The sequence below is a fragment of the Sebastes fasciatus genome, chromosome 7 (genome assembly GCF_043250625.1).
Source record: "Sebastes fasciatus isolate fSebFas1 chromosome 7, fSebFas1.pri, whole genome shotgun sequence".
Lineage (NCBI taxonomy): Eukaryota > Metazoa > Chordata > Actinopteri > Perciformes > Sebastidae > Sebastes > Sebastes fasciatus.
Window position 1 is genome coordinate 25,940,583 of NC_133801.1, and position 16,009 is coordinate 25,956,591.

The window sequence follows — 16,009 nt, forward strand, 5'->3', positions numbered from 1 at the left end:
CAATCGTGTGAAATGCTTTTTGCTGGGAAGCTCCATTAAAATAATAAGTTATATTACAATTATAAAAGGAAATACTTTGTACAAGGCATATTAAGAACATATGCATATCAGGAATTATGAATGTACATATATAAGAAATACTTTGTACAAGGCATATTAAGAACATATACATATCAGGAATTATGAATGTACATATATAATAAATACTTTGTACAAGGCATATTAAGAACATATACAGTATAAGATATATGATTGAGGTATTGCACTTGTTTATTGCACTTTTTTCGTGAGAAGGTGTCATATGAATTATCTATATATACTTTCTAAATCAAAACTATAAGATTTAGAAAAGAAAAAGACTTGATACTGCCTGATTTGTCATTTTTAAAGAAGTGTATTTTCTATAAAGTAATCCATGTCAACATATGGATGATATACTGTATGTTGGATAATGTATGATAGTCATGTGGCTGGTAGTGCCTGTAACTGCCTGCGGGGGGCAGCAGTGAGCTTCACGACAGCACAGCCTGCTGTAAACTCTGTAGCAGAAGAAGAAAGAGGAGGAGCGAGTTATAACCCAATTTTAGAGACTTTTTAAACTCTAATCCTGACAGTGTTGTTCATCTTTTAAAGGTTAGTTATCTAACACGGTGTGCGGGCTATCTGACAACACGTGAGAGGGGTCGGTAAGTAAACCCCGCAGTGTGTAAAGTGTCGCCTCGCTGCGTGTTGTTCTCTGCCTGATGGAGAGCTGAGGGCGATCACGTCATGAACTCCATTGAAAAACCTGCCTATTTAATGTTGACTTGTTACATCAAACTAACACACATCTGGAACATGTATAACCTTTTTAACAATGTTGTTTTGCGTTGTAAGTAACTCGGTGTGTGTTCGGGTAAAAAACTAAAATAGATTTCAATATGTTTGTAACTTTTAGAGTAGTCTAAGTTAGTGTGGTGTTGAAGTTTGCCCCTCCTGTTGAACATGAGCTAACATTAGCACAACACACCCACGTAGGAGGCAGCGTTACCTGTAACAGAGAGGAAAGCAGTACATAGTGGACTACTGACAAGACGAACTGACCAGAAGGACATAACTATTCACCATGTAACGCTAAAGTAGAGTTAAACAATGTTCAGGCCCTTGAGAAGAACATATTAGTCTAAAAAGGGCACATTTCTAAAGGGAGTCTGGTCTGTCACACAGACATAGCCTAGCTAACCCTCAGCTTGTTGTTGACTAAACTAAAGACTTTAGCGTTAGTTCTCACTGGCATCCTGGATTTGAGCTGGCCACTTTATGCTGAGAAGATGTTTATTTTATATTTCAAGTATAGTTCATAATTTGTTAACTTAATAGTTTGTTAACTAAGCTAAAGTTAGGTTAAAGTTAGCTCACTTAGCCATGACAGCTCTGTTTCTGTGGATACTCAGTTTAGAGTTTAACACAAACCAGCTAAATAACTTCAGCTCTTTGAGGTTAAAACGAGAGAAATATTGTTACAATCATAGCACTTAAGACTCTGAATCAGCAGGAGAGCATGTTTCATATTTATAGATTGTATTTTTCATATACACATTTACAACAGCCTGTTTGCCAAAGATGAACCTGTTTTAGTTTTTCCAGGGTTAGTGTGCTTCTAACATGTTTTAATGCAGTTTACCATAATGCCTTTTTTTCTAGCTGTGAAGATAAAAGTTCTTGTTGTTCAACTACTGTTTGTCTTTGTTATGTTTTTAGTAGGCAGGTATAATTAGAAACATCTACAGGTTGAACTCTATCAGGTGACAAAAAGTGATGCTCTTACATACAGTTATAAGTCATAAGTACTCTGTTAAACTAGCTAGATCCACTTTAAGGGGGACCACTCCTAAAATCTGGATATCAGCTGCTAATTATAGTTAATTTCAAGATAACTGAGCTGCCTGCAGTTGTAGATGAAGCCATAATTTGTCCTTTTACTCATTGATGTGTGCCCCCTCTAGTGTCACATTCCTTTTAATGGGAAAGGGGAACTGAGGGAAAGATAACAGTGTGATAGGTGGCTTCCACTCTGTATTGTGTGTTACATGCCTTCAGCCACTGGGCGTCCTGCTTTACCCGTCTTTAACTTTTCCTGTGTAGCTCCATAGAGATTTTTTTTTTTAGCTCCAGTTCAGGACTCTTGTGTGTTTTGCCAGGAATGATCTGTAGCAGTGAGAGGTTGTGGCGGCCTCATCAGTAGCTGGCACCACGGCGGGGGACCTTCGGACCTCCGTCTGCAGGGTGGTCATCTACCTCCAAAGGGACATGTCCGGGGACAGCTGCCTGCCTCAGCATCACACGCACTCCTCCCTCTCCACCTCCTCAGCCCCTCCTCTGGCCTGTCCCAAGACCAAGACCTGCAGTTATCGAGGGGCGGGGGGCCTGGGCAACAAGTATGTCCGGATCAACGTCGGTGGGACCCTGTTTTACACCACACTGCAGGTGCTGACGAGGCAGAACTCCATGCTGAAAGCCATGTTCAGTGGAAAGAAGGAAGTGTTCACTGATAAAGAAGGTAAGCCATCTCTGAACTGCACACACAGGTGACTGTTGTCCATAAACAGTGACTAAAATCCATTTTAATGCTGTTATCTTTCCACAACATATCCGTGAAACTAGTATTGCCTTTTTTAATGTTCTACTTGCATGACATTGCTGGATAAATTCAACACAATCTCTTAACAGTGACTGTTCAGAGTCTTCGTGACGGATTATATGTAGGCTTTCATAAAACACATGACTTCACTGACACATTTATCCACTGCTATTGTAAACCACACTTGTTGCTCATCATGGTCACAACAGGTGCAGCCAAGAATTAGTAACAAACTCCGTTCGTGCCATAGTATTGTACAACAGTGGCTTAGATGTACATATTCTTAACATGGTCTGCTGTTTCTGTTCAGGTTGGATCCTGATCGACCGTAGTGGGAAACACTTTGGCAGCATCCTGTGCTACCTACGTGACGGCACAGTCGCCGTACCCAAAGGTCGTCAGGCTGTCGAGGAGCTGCTAGCTGAGGCAAAGTATTACCTCGTCCAGGGCCTGGTGGAGCTTTGTGATAACACCCTGCAGGTCAGTCACACCCACACTGACTGATATTTACTTAATATGTATTTACCTCCTGACAGTTTGTGTATCAGCAGAAGAGTTCTGGTTCTGGTTAGTCATTTTTATCTCAATATAATACAAAAGCCGAGCCTAGTCAGTGACCATCTCCGAATACTTAGGTAGAAATTTCAAGTACATGGCCTGTTAAATAGCAAATGTTAGCATGCTACTATACATAGCTATCATGATATAGAATGCCATATACCCTGATAGAGGATTTCATCCTCCCTCCTTTACTAAGAATTCCTTCAGTTTACAGTTCATGGTTCTCAGTGCACGGCCATGAACGTGTGTTGTGCTGAGTTCTATTCAGCTCTACAACAGAGCCTCTCAGGTGCACAGATTTGATTTGCTGTGGACCACAGTGTATATTTATGCCTCCAGGATATGGCGGCAATGCAGTTATCTGCTCCATCTGTGGAAGACAAGTGTCAGTGGGTATGCATCATACTGACAGATGTTCACAGGGAAGTCTGCGGGGCTTCCAAGGTTTGCACATCCTTTGGTTTAGAGGGGGACAGACCGCAAAGCTGCAAGTCATTGAATTCTAAACTCACCGGCTGTCATTCGTTCGTCATGTCCAGTAGTTTATGAATGAAGAGCACACAACCTGCCAACCTGCACATACTCTATGTAAGCAGCCTGCAGAGCACAGGAAAGTGTTTCTTACATTCTTGTGTAGCATAAATTGTATCAACACACTACTAACACACTAAAGAGGAGACTCGCTGGTATCCATAGAACCCTTTTACATTCACATATTTGGAGGTCAGAGGTCAAGGGACCCCTTTGAAAATGGCCATGCCAGGTTTTCCTCACCCAAATTTAGCCTAACTTCAGAGCATTATTGAGCCTCCTTCCCGACATGTTAGTATGACATGGTTGGTACCAGTGGATTCCTTAGGTTTTCTAGTTTCATATACCAATAACATAATAAAGTCAGTCGGGATCGCCAGAGGGTTAAGGAGCCTTTGCTTTTGAATTTCATGTTGTTGGACCTTTTTCCGTGTGCTTTTATGAGTTTGCTGTTTTATTGTTTTGTTTTATACTGAACAGGACAACATGTCTCAAAGTGAAATGGCTAACTCTGTTGGAAATGCATAGTTAGAAGGGTGAACCAAGCTGTACCAATGCACGCTGCTCTGCCTTGTTTCTTCACCCTCTTGTTTCTCTATGTATCTGGCTGGTTTTAACCTTCCTGATTAATGCTCATGTTGTTAGTAACATTTGTCCATGTTCTAAACAAAAATAATGACTCAAATCTGATTATAGTGTCATTTAATGCGACTTTTACCCATTTTAAAATGTTACCTGGCCTAAAGACACTATGAGCATCAAAGAGACTATATAAACTCCCAAGTGCATGTTGGTTTGTGATTGGCAGGGCAATAAGGAGCAACCGTTGTGTGTTATACCTGTGATCACCTCCAGTAAGGAAGAGGAGAGGCTCATCCAGTCCTCTACCAAGGTAATTACAGACTGTGCTGGAATTTTTATCATTATTATGAATCTGAAAATAATTTTGAATTTTAATAGCACCTCCCCATGTTAGATGCCGCCCCACTGCTATGTTACAACCCGAAAAACAAGCATCAAAATGCTCATATGATTGGTCTTTTCACAGGATGTGTTAATAATTAAAAGATAAAATAATGCCTCTTGCAGCTATTGAATGATAAAGAAATTATTTTGTATTATTTTGTCATGTGAATGGAATCAAATATTCATAGAAACATACATTTCTGCTCTCCTGTCACTGCAGTCCTGCCAAATATGAAAGCAATAAAATCCAGATATGTAATCAGTTTTCTCCCCTCTGTTAGCCTGTGGTGAAGCTGGTGTACAACAGAAGCAATAACAAGTACTCCTACACCGGGTAAGAAAGCCTTCCTCCAGAGAGGATAATTGATTTATTTTGAGAGAAGCACAGATTTTTCTTGCTCATAAAGTCTAATGAGTCACATGACACAGAGGGAAGTAAATGATGAAGCTCATCAGTTTGCCTTTTGTCTCGACAGTAACTCGGACGACAACCTGTTGAAGAACATCGAGCTGTTTGACAGGCTGTCTCTCAGCTTCAACGGCCGCGTCCTCTTTATCAAAGACGTGATCGGAGACGAGATCTGCTGCTGGTCCTTTTACGGTCAGGGTCGCAAGCTGGCCGAGGTCTGCTGCACCTCCATCGTCTACGCCACAGAGAAGAAGCAGACCAAGGTGAGGATGAGATTGGCCACGTTCAGACCGACTTGTGCCCTGCGTCAGGCGGCGCAGCGGGGTGCAAAACAAACCAGGGTCATCTGGCAAAAAGTTGAACAAGGCTCAACTTTTGTTTTAATGCAATGGGGACCATCTGGCGAGGAGCTGCGTTGGCCAATGAAATACATGCAAGCATGCATTCCTGGTAGGCAGGAGTAACGTTAACGTGGCTTTCAAATTGCGCCATCAGCTAATACAGATGAATTAACAGCGCAGGTCTGAAGTCAGTACATCAGAGAGCGGTGTGTCTGTCGTGATAATAATGATAAGTTAAATAATATATAGGTTAAACACAGTATACCATGCTTCAGAACTACTCCTGCTTTTTGTCCTAATGTAAATATGTAAGCTCACGGTGTGCCAGCGGTATTAAACTAGTCCTGCTTTGTGTAGCCTGATGAAGAGAGACCAGATTATGCACACGAAAAAAAAGACAAACTGCTTTTATTTCATGTGGGCATGACTGATAATGTTTCAACCACAGATGGTCTTCCTCAGGTCAAAGTGAAGAAGTGAACACTCCTGTATTTAAAAGGAAATTATTAATAATGAAACATCACAGCATTATCTCCTAATTAGCCAAAATGATCCATCTGGTATGAGTCATTTTCAGATTGGCTGATTTATTCGCCAAATAATTATATAATATAGGAAACAACAAGCAAATAATGTAATAAAAAAATAAAAAATATTGGTGTACTTAATAGAGTAGCTTATAATATTAATGTGATATTTTGTGATCACACTTGATAGATATTGTCTGGTGTTTATGTGGTAGGTTATCTAATCAGGAGATGATTACTTGTGGTCTTAATGTTATTGCTGATCGTATGATATTAATATTAGGGATGCGCTGATTTGAAATTCTGTGCCGATAGCCTATACCGATTCTGACAAAGCACTCATGAGGTCCCCAGCAATACTCCCGCCAAGTGTGAAGTCGATTGGATGAACATTTCTGGAGATATGAGAAGGACAGACACACAGACAGGTTCCTGCTTCATAGTTAGATGTCCACTAGCGATTGCACTGCAATTTGTCCTGTGCCACCAGTTATTTATCTTAGCCTGCATGTGTGAAGTCCTGAAAACCAAATTCTGACCTGCTACTTGTCAAGTGTATTAAATATATATTTATTCACTATATAGTAATAGTTGGTGTCTGTCTCTTCCTGCCTCAGGTGGAGTTTCCTGAGGCTCGCATCTATGAGGAGACTCTGAACACCTTGCTTTACGAGACAATGCCGCCGCCTGACAACACCTTGCTGGAGGCCACGCGTCGGAGGTACACCAACTGCGGATCTCACAGCGAGGAAGAGGAGGGGCCCGGAGGAGCTGAGCGCGTCCGTCGAATCCACGTCAAGAGGTACAGCACGTACGATGACCGGCCACTGGGACACTGAGACTGAAACCACAAAACCGCTGGACAGATTTCAGCTTTTCACATTGATGATGAACATTCAAACATGAAATCTGTTGATGCTCATACATTTCTCTTTCATTACCACTATCTAAAAGAAGTCCAAACTGTTGGCCTCCGTGTATTTGCAACTTGACTTTTTACTCTAGATAGTTGTGTTGTTGTCTGCTCTGTCCATCATAATTTATGAATTATTATCAGAGGAATGAGAGCAACTACTTCAAATAAATGTAGTTTTTTTTTTATTAAATGTAGATTAGTAGTGGAGGAAAAATCACTGATATGCACTATTTCTTAGAAGAAATATTGTTACAATCATAGCACTTAAGACTCTGAAACAGCAGGAGAGCATGTTTCATATTTATAGATTGTATTTTTCATATACACATTTACAACAGCCTGTTTGCCAAAGATGAACCTGTTTTAGCTTTTCCAGAATTAGTGTGCCTCTAACGTGTTTTAATGCAGTTTACCATAATGCCTTTTTTCCAGCTGTGAAGATAAAAGTACTTGTTGTTCAACTACTATTTGTCTTTGTTATGTTTTTAGTAGGCAGGTATAATTAGAAACATCTACAGGTGACAAAAAGTGATGCTCTTACATACATTTAAATATTCTGGCTAGTGTTGGCTCACTAAAGAGGGACTGATGCCTCTTCTCATGTCGTAAATCCTGGTTGACTGTAACTTAGTTCAGCTCTGACACGTGAAGAGAGTGAACAGTTATCCGTAACATTCAGACCTCATTTCCTGTGAATCCCTCGTGTGAGTGACTCGGCCACTAACAATGAACACTACTTTATAATGATTGCATGAATACATCATTTAAATAAACATTGAATAGCTATTGCTTTAAAAAAGAAAAATGCAGATCATAAATAGTATTAAATTGGAGTTTGATTTCATAGCATTCTTTTGGATAACTTTAACACACGGCGAATACTAACACTGACAACCATCTGACCGCCAACATGCATGTACAGACACAACTAATCAGTAGTCTGTATTTGTGCTTCATCAAACATGAGAGACAAATATAACAAACTACCCGAGCATTTTCACACCACTGTGAACCTAATCTAATGGTCATGTCATGTGCTCTGAATACAAATCTGAAATGGTGGAGCAACAACTACTTTGAACAGATGCAAAACCAGAAAATGATGCAATTTTATAATTGGACATAATGTGCTGTTTCATATTTCCCATACAGTTTAAGACCGGTGTTATACCGTCCGAGCGTGCTCTGCAGAGCAAGCCCAATCGTTCTGCTGCTTCATGTTTGGTAATCTACGACGCAGTATTAGGGCCACATTGAGGAGGGGAAAAAATCGGAGATTTCGAGAATAAAGTCACAGGTTTACGAGAAAAAGAGTCATAATATTACGAAAATAAAGTCATACGTTTACGGGAATATAGTCATAAGTTTACGAGAATAAAGTCATTAGTTTACGAGAATAAAGTCATTAGTTTACGAGAATATAGCCATAAGTTTACGAGAATAAAGTCATTAGTTTACGAGAATAAAGTCATAAGTTTAAGTGAAAAAAAGTCATATTACGAGAATAAAATCATAACTTTACGAGAAAAAAAAGTAATTTCCTCCTCCACAGAAGAGTCAGTTTCCCCATCAGGTCTGTGTGGGTCTTTCTTAACAAATAAACGCAGTTTCTTTCACAATCTTTTCAAGGTCCTGATACTGATGAGAATGTGGTGCTGATGTGCCAAAAGATGAAGTATTTGGTTCTTTGTGAAACCTAAACTAAAATATAACTTCACAAGATGCTCCACGTTCCTCATTTTCCCACTATTTCCCCTCTAAAATAACACGTACAATTACTACTTCATAATATTATGATTTTTTTCTCTTAAACTTATGACTTTATTCTCCTAGTATTAGGACTTTATTCTCGAAATCTCAGATTTATTTTTTTCCTCAATGTGGCCCTAATACTCAATGGTAGTAATCCTCTCAAAGAGATGCTTGAGATCCTTGCAGCCTGTTCTTGATCAGGTACCATCCCCTCACAATAACACACGGGAAGAAAAAAAAGAAAAGGTATTGCCCGCAAAAGTTGTAAATTGTATTTGGCCAATCGGGCAGTTCATTAAACCATTTAAATACACACACACCACATAACAACACTAATTAAGAAAATGAATAATTAAAATGAGTGTTATTCATAGCCACAGGTGCACAGCAGGAAGAAGTCCGTGTCCCAGAGCCTGTCCTCTCTGTCAGTCCCTAATCTGGTTATTACTGATCGCTGCATATAAATGTCACATTTTCTGCCTGACCTGTTTTCCTTTGTAAACATCATATTAGGGTCACTTGTCTCTTTGCTTTATTCCCGTAGACGTTGACTGGGTTTATATGTGTTTTGTAAGTTTGTCTTTGTCTGACATATGAGAAAGGTTACAGGGTTCATTTACTGTCATCCAATGACAGAGGATGAGGTGAGGAGTCCTCCAGCCTGAGGAAAGAAGCTGCTCTGTAGTCTGGTGGGAGTAGTCAGCGGGTACTTCTATTAGCATTCAGTCTGATTATCGGGCTCAGCTGAAGGCACAGGTGTCCAACTTCAAGACACTGGGACAATAATACAAACAATCCTATGGGAGGATGTGATTGTGTCCTATGTGGGCAAACAGACCAGTAACACTCTGTCTGCGACACGTAATGATGTTCTTTCTTGGGCCGATGTACTCCTGTATAAATTAAAGCACCCATGCCTTTGAGCCCACTCTGATCCTCTATCATCTATCATCTATCAAACTGACACAAAATATGAGCCTCAGTTTGTCCCCCAATTTCTCTGAAACAGGAGAGCTAAAAGTTCAGGTAAACACAGCTAAATAGAGCTAAATAGAGCTAAACCAATTACCTTTTCTGGTGTCTTGTAAAAACAGTTAATAGATGAGAATATAATTTACATCAGTGATATGTTCTCTACATATTACAGCAGTCACTGCTAGGCTGTCTTAAGCATGCAAATATTACCAATGTTGCACATTACATTACACAAAACAACACATTTCTGTGTTTAAGATGTTTATTCTTTAGCAAACAAAAATATATATAAATGTGCAAAGCCAACACATAAAAAATCAAATCAAGTATTATTTTTCTCAACAAAAATATTACAAAAATATCTGGTCATATACCAGCACATTATAGTAATGAGAAGCTATTTTAGAAAATTACACAGCCAGGTATGTATATGTACTATAACTAAGAATTATGCACACCTTTATAACTATAAAATTATATTATATGTAGCATTCCACATTTATTTCATAATAAAATTATCACTTTTTTCTCAAATTAAGCAATAAGAGTTGTTACCACATGTGTTATTACTGTCTTTTCCCTTTTCTCTTTTTATCTTATAATCTGTGTCGTTGATGGTGTCCGCCTCTTCGTCCTGACCGGTTTCCTTTCGCTCTTAAACCTTCCCACGCTGGCTTAGGTGGCTCAGTTTCCACCGGTCGTCCTCCTCTGTCTGTTACGCTTCCCATCAACGTCTAGTGAGACCAACGAAGAATTAGAATAAGATAGGCCTTTATTCATCCTGAAGGAAGTTTTCATGCCAAAGATCCTCAGCATAAATAGCAAAATAACTAAATACATATTTAAACTATTCATCGTAAAATGAAAACAAAATATTACAGCTCGACCGATTAAGGATAATTCTTCTATGTTAACAATAGAAGAGAAAATATAAAAGCACCACCCTCCCAAAGAGGAGAACCACAGAAACAAACCCTAGACATCAACTACAGACACAGACTGTTACTAATACAGATGTTTTCACTTTGTTTTTAAATGTAGACACAGTTGTAATAGATTTCAGGTCATCGTCAGGTTTATTAAAAAACTAACCAGATATTATTGTACTGTATGCACAGTTGGATTAGTGTAGAATAGTGGACTGTAGTTTACTGCATCAAACACAGACAGAGGTGTATTGTAAAAACCTTGGGAATGGCCATGTTTAAATCTGTGATCCTCTTTCTCTACCACACTCAGAAGAAAATGCAATTTCATCCCGACCCCAGTTGGTTAACATCAGACCTGAGCTCAATAGCTTGGTGGTTAAATGGCATTTAATCTACTCCAGTATTTAAATCATTCTCTTGTTATTTAATTCTACAAGACTAGACTGCATGTGATAAACAACAGGGACTCATTGTGAAGCTGTTGCAGCACAGCACCACCTCCTGGAACGTTAAGTCCCTTCAGTCTCTGTGGTTCAAAGTCACCAGTGTTGATGGAAATTCATGCTGCCTCCTTTTTCCTGTAGCGAGATATTAGAGCTAAACAACAAAAAGGGAAATGAATTAACATTCAGTTTTATTTTATTTTTACTTGTTGTTTCAGTTTAGTTTTTCTTAAAGGATATCTTTTTTTAAACTTAATCTCAGTTTACGACAATATTTTTCACTGCTTATTTCAGTTTTAGTTTGCAGTTTTAGAATAATAACCTCATATAACCATTGTCACAACCTGGCGCTCAAGGCCATGACAAATAGGGAGACACACCGTGGTTAACGATTAAATCAATTAATTTATTTAACAAAGGTAGAGTAAATAAAGCAGAACAAAAGGATCAAAAGGTATGGAGTGTGAATATATCAGTAGTGTAAGGTGTGCATGGAGAGTGTAAATGGTATGTGCATGTTGTAAAATGTATAAAACAAGCAAAAAGATTAACCAAGGAGAACCTTAGAACGCCACATGCCCAGTGATGGTGTCTGTGGGGAAAAAGAGAGAGAGAGGGACAGAGAGAGAGAGAGAGAGAGAGAGAGAATGACTCATGAGCCTAGGATTTATAGGCTGGGAACCCTAGGCCCAAGTGTTCCCAGAAGGTCCTGCTCGCAGGTTAACAGGAACCCTACTATATAGGCGACAGCAGGGGTCGCCACACCATAATAACCTCATATAACCATAATAACCTCATCGACCACATAGTCAAACAAACAAACAAACAAGCCAACCAACCAAGGTGTTTATTGGCCCTGTAGAGTTAAACATGGAACATTGTTAGATGAAGCTCTGCAGGTAACATGAGGCTACTGATGGGTGCAGGTGCAGCCCCAGCCCACATGGAGGCACAAGCACGAGGTCTAATGACACGGGGCTCACCATTATCATGTTGCTGTGACGTCATATATTTTGCAGCAGGCCAACCTGGCAATCAGCACTGAGAATGGTCAACGTGCGTGTGTTTGTGTGTGTGTTCTTGTACAGCTATCTTTGTGAGGACCAATTTGAGTTTTAGACCTTCAGAGTGAGGACATTTTTGGAAAGTGAGGACATTTTGGCCGGTCCTCTCTTTTTAGACGGACCTTCAAAGGCCTGTTTGAGAGTTCAAACTTGGTTTTAAGGTCCAGGTTAGAATTAGGTTTAGGTTAGGATTAGTGTAAGGGTTGGGGTCAGGCATTTAGTTGTGATGGTTACGGTTAGGGTAAGGGGCTAGGGAATGCATTACGTCAATGAGGGTCCTCACTAAAAATAGAAGTACACGGCTGTGTGTGTGTGTGTGTGTGTGTGAGTCTGTGTTGGTGCTATTGTGTGCCAGGCTTCTGAATGAAGTCATTAGAGAAGCTGCATTTTAATGAGCTCATTAATGTAATGCCTGTTTCCTCCAGCAGCTCAATATAGAACTATGACAAACCCAAACCTCTCCAAACCATCAGCCAACATAAGGAGACAAAGAAGATGCTGTAAAGATGGGGCTCTACAGGTTGGGGTGCTGATGCTGAGAGGCTGCAGGCTGGCTGGGGGGTCTGGATGCTCCTGATTGGTCAGACTGCGGGGGGGGGGGGGCGGATCCTGTGACGTCACCGCCAGGCTGCTCGGCTGCGTCAGAGTCCAGCTGAGCTGAAGGAAGAAGGAAACCAGAGGAATAAAAAGAGGCAGAAGAGGCTGTTGAAAGGCCGAGGAGACAGAGGACGGACAGAGAGACAGTGAGGACAGACCTGTGTCGTGTCTACACCACAGAGAGACATGGAGGGCTCCACGGAGGAAGACCACAAAGAGAAATTATTATGGAACGTGAAACGAGAGGTAGGAGCTGTCTGTGTCTGTCGAGCTGCTCATGATATTTAATGTCAATATTCACATCTAAATCACGACTGAATTCTATTTGAAGTTGAGCAAACTGAAGCTGAATAAATGGACCCTAAGCTTAAAGCTTAACTGGACCTGCTTCCAGGGTTTTAAGGCAGATATTCCTACATCATTGCATGGACTTACATCTTATGTGTGGTCCTACCTAAAGAGTATATATATGCACTGATTGTAAGGTATTTTTTTTATTGCTATAATACCTTTCTAGGCTCATATTCATACGTTACCATGCAAAAGTTTCAATTGAAAGATGAAAAATATATTTCTTTTCATCTCCTATGCATGTGATATTTGCATAAAATCCAATCTAATTTATTATAAAACTACAATTGCATCCATTAATGAGCTATATATATATATATAGCCCTGCAGGCACAAAGCCTGGTCTGTCTGACCTCAAGTGTTCCAGCTCTCAGCACAGCTTGTATTGCTGTGTGTGTGGGTCTCCACCAGCAAGCTACAGGCTTTTTGTTCCTGGTGATGAATGTCTCATGTCTCTCCAGTGAGGGATAAATCATTACTGCTTTAACTTCTCTCTACCGATTCCCCATTGTATGCTGCATGCTGCCTTCACCGACTTCACCGAAAGCTATACGACTAAGAAACATTTTCCTGCTCTGAAACGTCAGTGTAAATCAAAGACTGAATGTGACAAGGTGTGGCTCACTGCCTATATACCTCAGTCTGAGCGACAGTGAGCATGTCGTTTCCATCATTATAATGGCAAATGAAAGGTCAAGCTAAAAATATCTAAATCTATCTGACAGTCATATATATATATTTATATATATATATATATGCACTGTACAAACTAGGATGGTGGTTTTAGAGAGTAGAAGTCAATATGTGGTGTGTGCATTATGTCAGTGATCCACCTGTCAGCCTGTCCTTTGGTCCTTTAGGGTCGATGCAGTCTTCCTCTTTGCCATACGTCTTCCTCTTGGCATTTTAAACCGGTTTGCTCTTTTGTTCCGTGGATGCGTCTGCATTCGATCTTTGGAGTCGTATGTTGCTTGGAAGGTTCACCCGGAGTGAACGTTCAACCTCTTTTTAGAGCTGATAAATGCTGCTCATTGCCAAGCGACCTATCGGCAGGGATTTATTTTTGATTGTTCGTCAGACAAAGTTGTAGTCAACCCCACTTAAATCCAGGGATGTCACGATACCAGAAATCTAGTAGTCGATACCAATACCAGGGAATTTCCACGATTCTCGATACCCAATTCGATACAACGGTAAAAACAAAAAGGAAAATGATGAGACTTTATTCATCAGGTAGCTCAATGACTGTAAGAAAACAGCAGAGGCTGTATACGCACACACGCACACACACACACACACACACACACACACACACTCTCTATATATATATATCCTCAGATAGCAAGCAGTAGTTTAAATTCACTGACATAGTGACAGACCATTAAATATTTATTTTAAATGCTAATGTTATATTTGGGTTGAGTCCGAGTACAAAACCAATGATCAGTGCCTATTCCATATTTGTCATACTGTAATGTTGTTTTACTGTTGTTCATTGTGAGAGTCAACTGTGGTAAAACTTCAGTCACTCAGTACAGTCCGTAGAAGAAGTTCAAATGTGAAAGCAACAGGAAACAGCAACATTAGCCTGAACATTGCATTAAGCATGAAAGATTTTGGTTAATTTTTGTCATGTTAAGAGCCAACACTATATTCATTTATAAAAACTGCAGAGTACATACTGTGAGGATTCAGTTTGAATATCTAGGTTAAATACTTCCCCGTCCTCCTCCAGCCATCCCACAGTCACCCACGGGTTTGGGACTTAAATTATTGAATCATCACAACGTTTGTAAGGCTGAAAATAGCTTCAGCCTGCAGACATCCGGAGGGATGTCTGCAGGCGGTGGGGATGTGTCTCCTAAACTCAGACCGTCAGGGAAATAAGGAGGAACGTTGCATTCTTGGGTCACTGTGCCATCCGCAGCTGTGTGTTGGCGCTCCGAGCTGCGTCTTCAAACACACCTCCGGTCATTTTGACTTTGTGCTCCGTTACCATCAATTCTTAATGTTTCCTGGTTGTTAACATTAAAAAAAAACTGTGGGATGTTTTGGAAGGTCTCCGTAGCGTTATATTGTTGAAGTGGCATGGGGATTCTCAGATGTTGTGATATACCTTTGCCATTTTTCTTTTCAGAACGGCCTTGGTTGAGCTCAGATTGCGTTTTTTTGAAGACACTGAAATATGACTCAATACATCGGATACGCCCAGAACCAACGTAGCTAATTGGGTTTTAGGCTGAGATCGATTTTGAACCATATTGATCTGATGTTTTTGCAAATGTAGTATTTTGTTAACAAATGCACCATTTTGCCGATAGCAGATATTGTATTCTCTGTGTCTAAAAATCAATGGTGTGATTGGCCATAGTTCATCCTTGAGATGCTAGTCAATGCCTTCTGACTTTTTAAAGCATAGCAGACTGGCCTGAGAGAGACTGGTTTGTACAAAGCCCACTAGCTCCTGGTTTAAAGCTCCCTGTCTCTTTAAGCAGCACTCAGCTATCTCAGTATTGCTTGGCAACTGAAAGCTGTAGCAGCTCCCTAAGAAGTTAAATTGCATCAGTTGGCGATTAATATCGCAGCAGTGAGGCGGCCCTGTCAGGTGGTCTCTTGTACAGAAAACCAAAAGTGCCTTTCTGTACCTGCTACCATCACCATCCTTTTGTTTTTGCGCACAGCTGTTCTCCATTTAGAGGATGTCCATGCAAAGATGAAAGGTTTATGTTAGTATACGGACAAGAAGAGAATATTCTGCTCTGAAGAACTACTGAAGCTGTAATCAATGTTTTATAGGATCCCATTCCCACGTATTGAGAATCCTCAGTATCAATTTATTTCCTTAAAGATTTTCAGGCAATCAGTGACGAATCAAAATTAAAAAGTCAAATTAGAGAACACAATCTCTATCCAGTAGGAGCTGCTTATTGCAGTTTTAAAGATCTGACCGTAGTCTCTGTCCACTGTCAGTTTTAGGATGTTCTGTTTTAGTAATAGCTCTTTTATCCTGTCTTTTCTTTATTGCAG

At 40.1% G+C, this 16,009-nt stretch overlaps 2 protein-coding genes across 10 annotated transcripts in view; both read left to right on the plus strand.

Annotated features, from left to right (window-relative positions):
- The first annotated feature begins 521 nt into the window (after nt 1–521).
- On the plus strand, nt 522–7,333 carry tnfaip1 (tumor necrosis factor, alpha-induced protein 1 (endothelial)). 3 transcript variants are annotated; one of them, XM_074639972.1, is made up of 7 exons: nt 522–633; nt 2,181–2,539; nt 2,931–3,100; nt 4,521–4,604; nt 4,960–5,012; nt 5,155–5,350; nt 6,573–7,333. In XM_074639972.1, exons 2-7 carry the CDS (start codon nt 2,290–2,292, stop codon nt 6,792–6,794), a joined length of 975 nt encoding a protein of 324 aa, XP_074496073.1. In that variant the 5' UTR covers nt 522–633; nt 2,181–2,289; the 3' UTR covers nt 6,795–7,333. The 3 variants fall into 3 exon arrangements, with proteins under 3 accessions (XP_074496073.1, XP_074496072.1, XP_074496074.1); XM_074639971.1 differs by having other exon boundaries at nt 547–686; XM_074639973.1 differs by lacking the exon at nt 522–633 and adding an exon at nt 978–1,107.
- A 5,329-nt stretch (nt 7,334–12,662) lies between these two features.
- Nucleotides 12,663–16,009, plus strand: part of sgsm2 (small G protein signaling modulator 2) — a 70,766-nt gene continuing 67,419 nt past the window's right edge. For 3 of the 7 annotated variants that reach the window (XM_074639974.1, XM_074639978.1, XM_074639975.1), the window contains exon 1: nt 12,664–12,877. In XM_074639974.1, the coding sequence (XP_074496075.1) occupies nt 12,818–12,877 (60 nt within the window). In that variant the 5' untranslated portion in view covers nt 12,664–12,817. Of the gene's footprint in view, nt 12,878–16,009 lie in introns of all 7 variants that reach the window. The other 4 variants (XM_074639980.1, XM_074639979.1, XM_074639981.1 and 1 more) reach the window with 2 other exon arrangements.

What these genes read in the sequence shown, in the direction of transcription:
- tnfaip1 (XM_074639972.1), top strand. Translation starts at nt 2,290, where the DNA reads ATGTCCGGGGACAGCTGCCTGCCTCAGCATCACACGCACTCCTCCCTC. An exon ending in TCATCCAGTCCTCTACCAAG is followed by an intron (nt 4,605 to 4,959) that starts GTAATTACAGAC and finishes CCCCTCTGTTAG; the next exon opens with CCTGTGGTGAAGCTGGTGTA. An exon ending in AACAAGTACTCCTACACCGG is followed by an intron (nt 5,013 to 5,154) that starts GTAAGAAAGCCT and finishes TTGTCTCGACAG; the next exon opens with TAACTCGGACGACAACCTGT.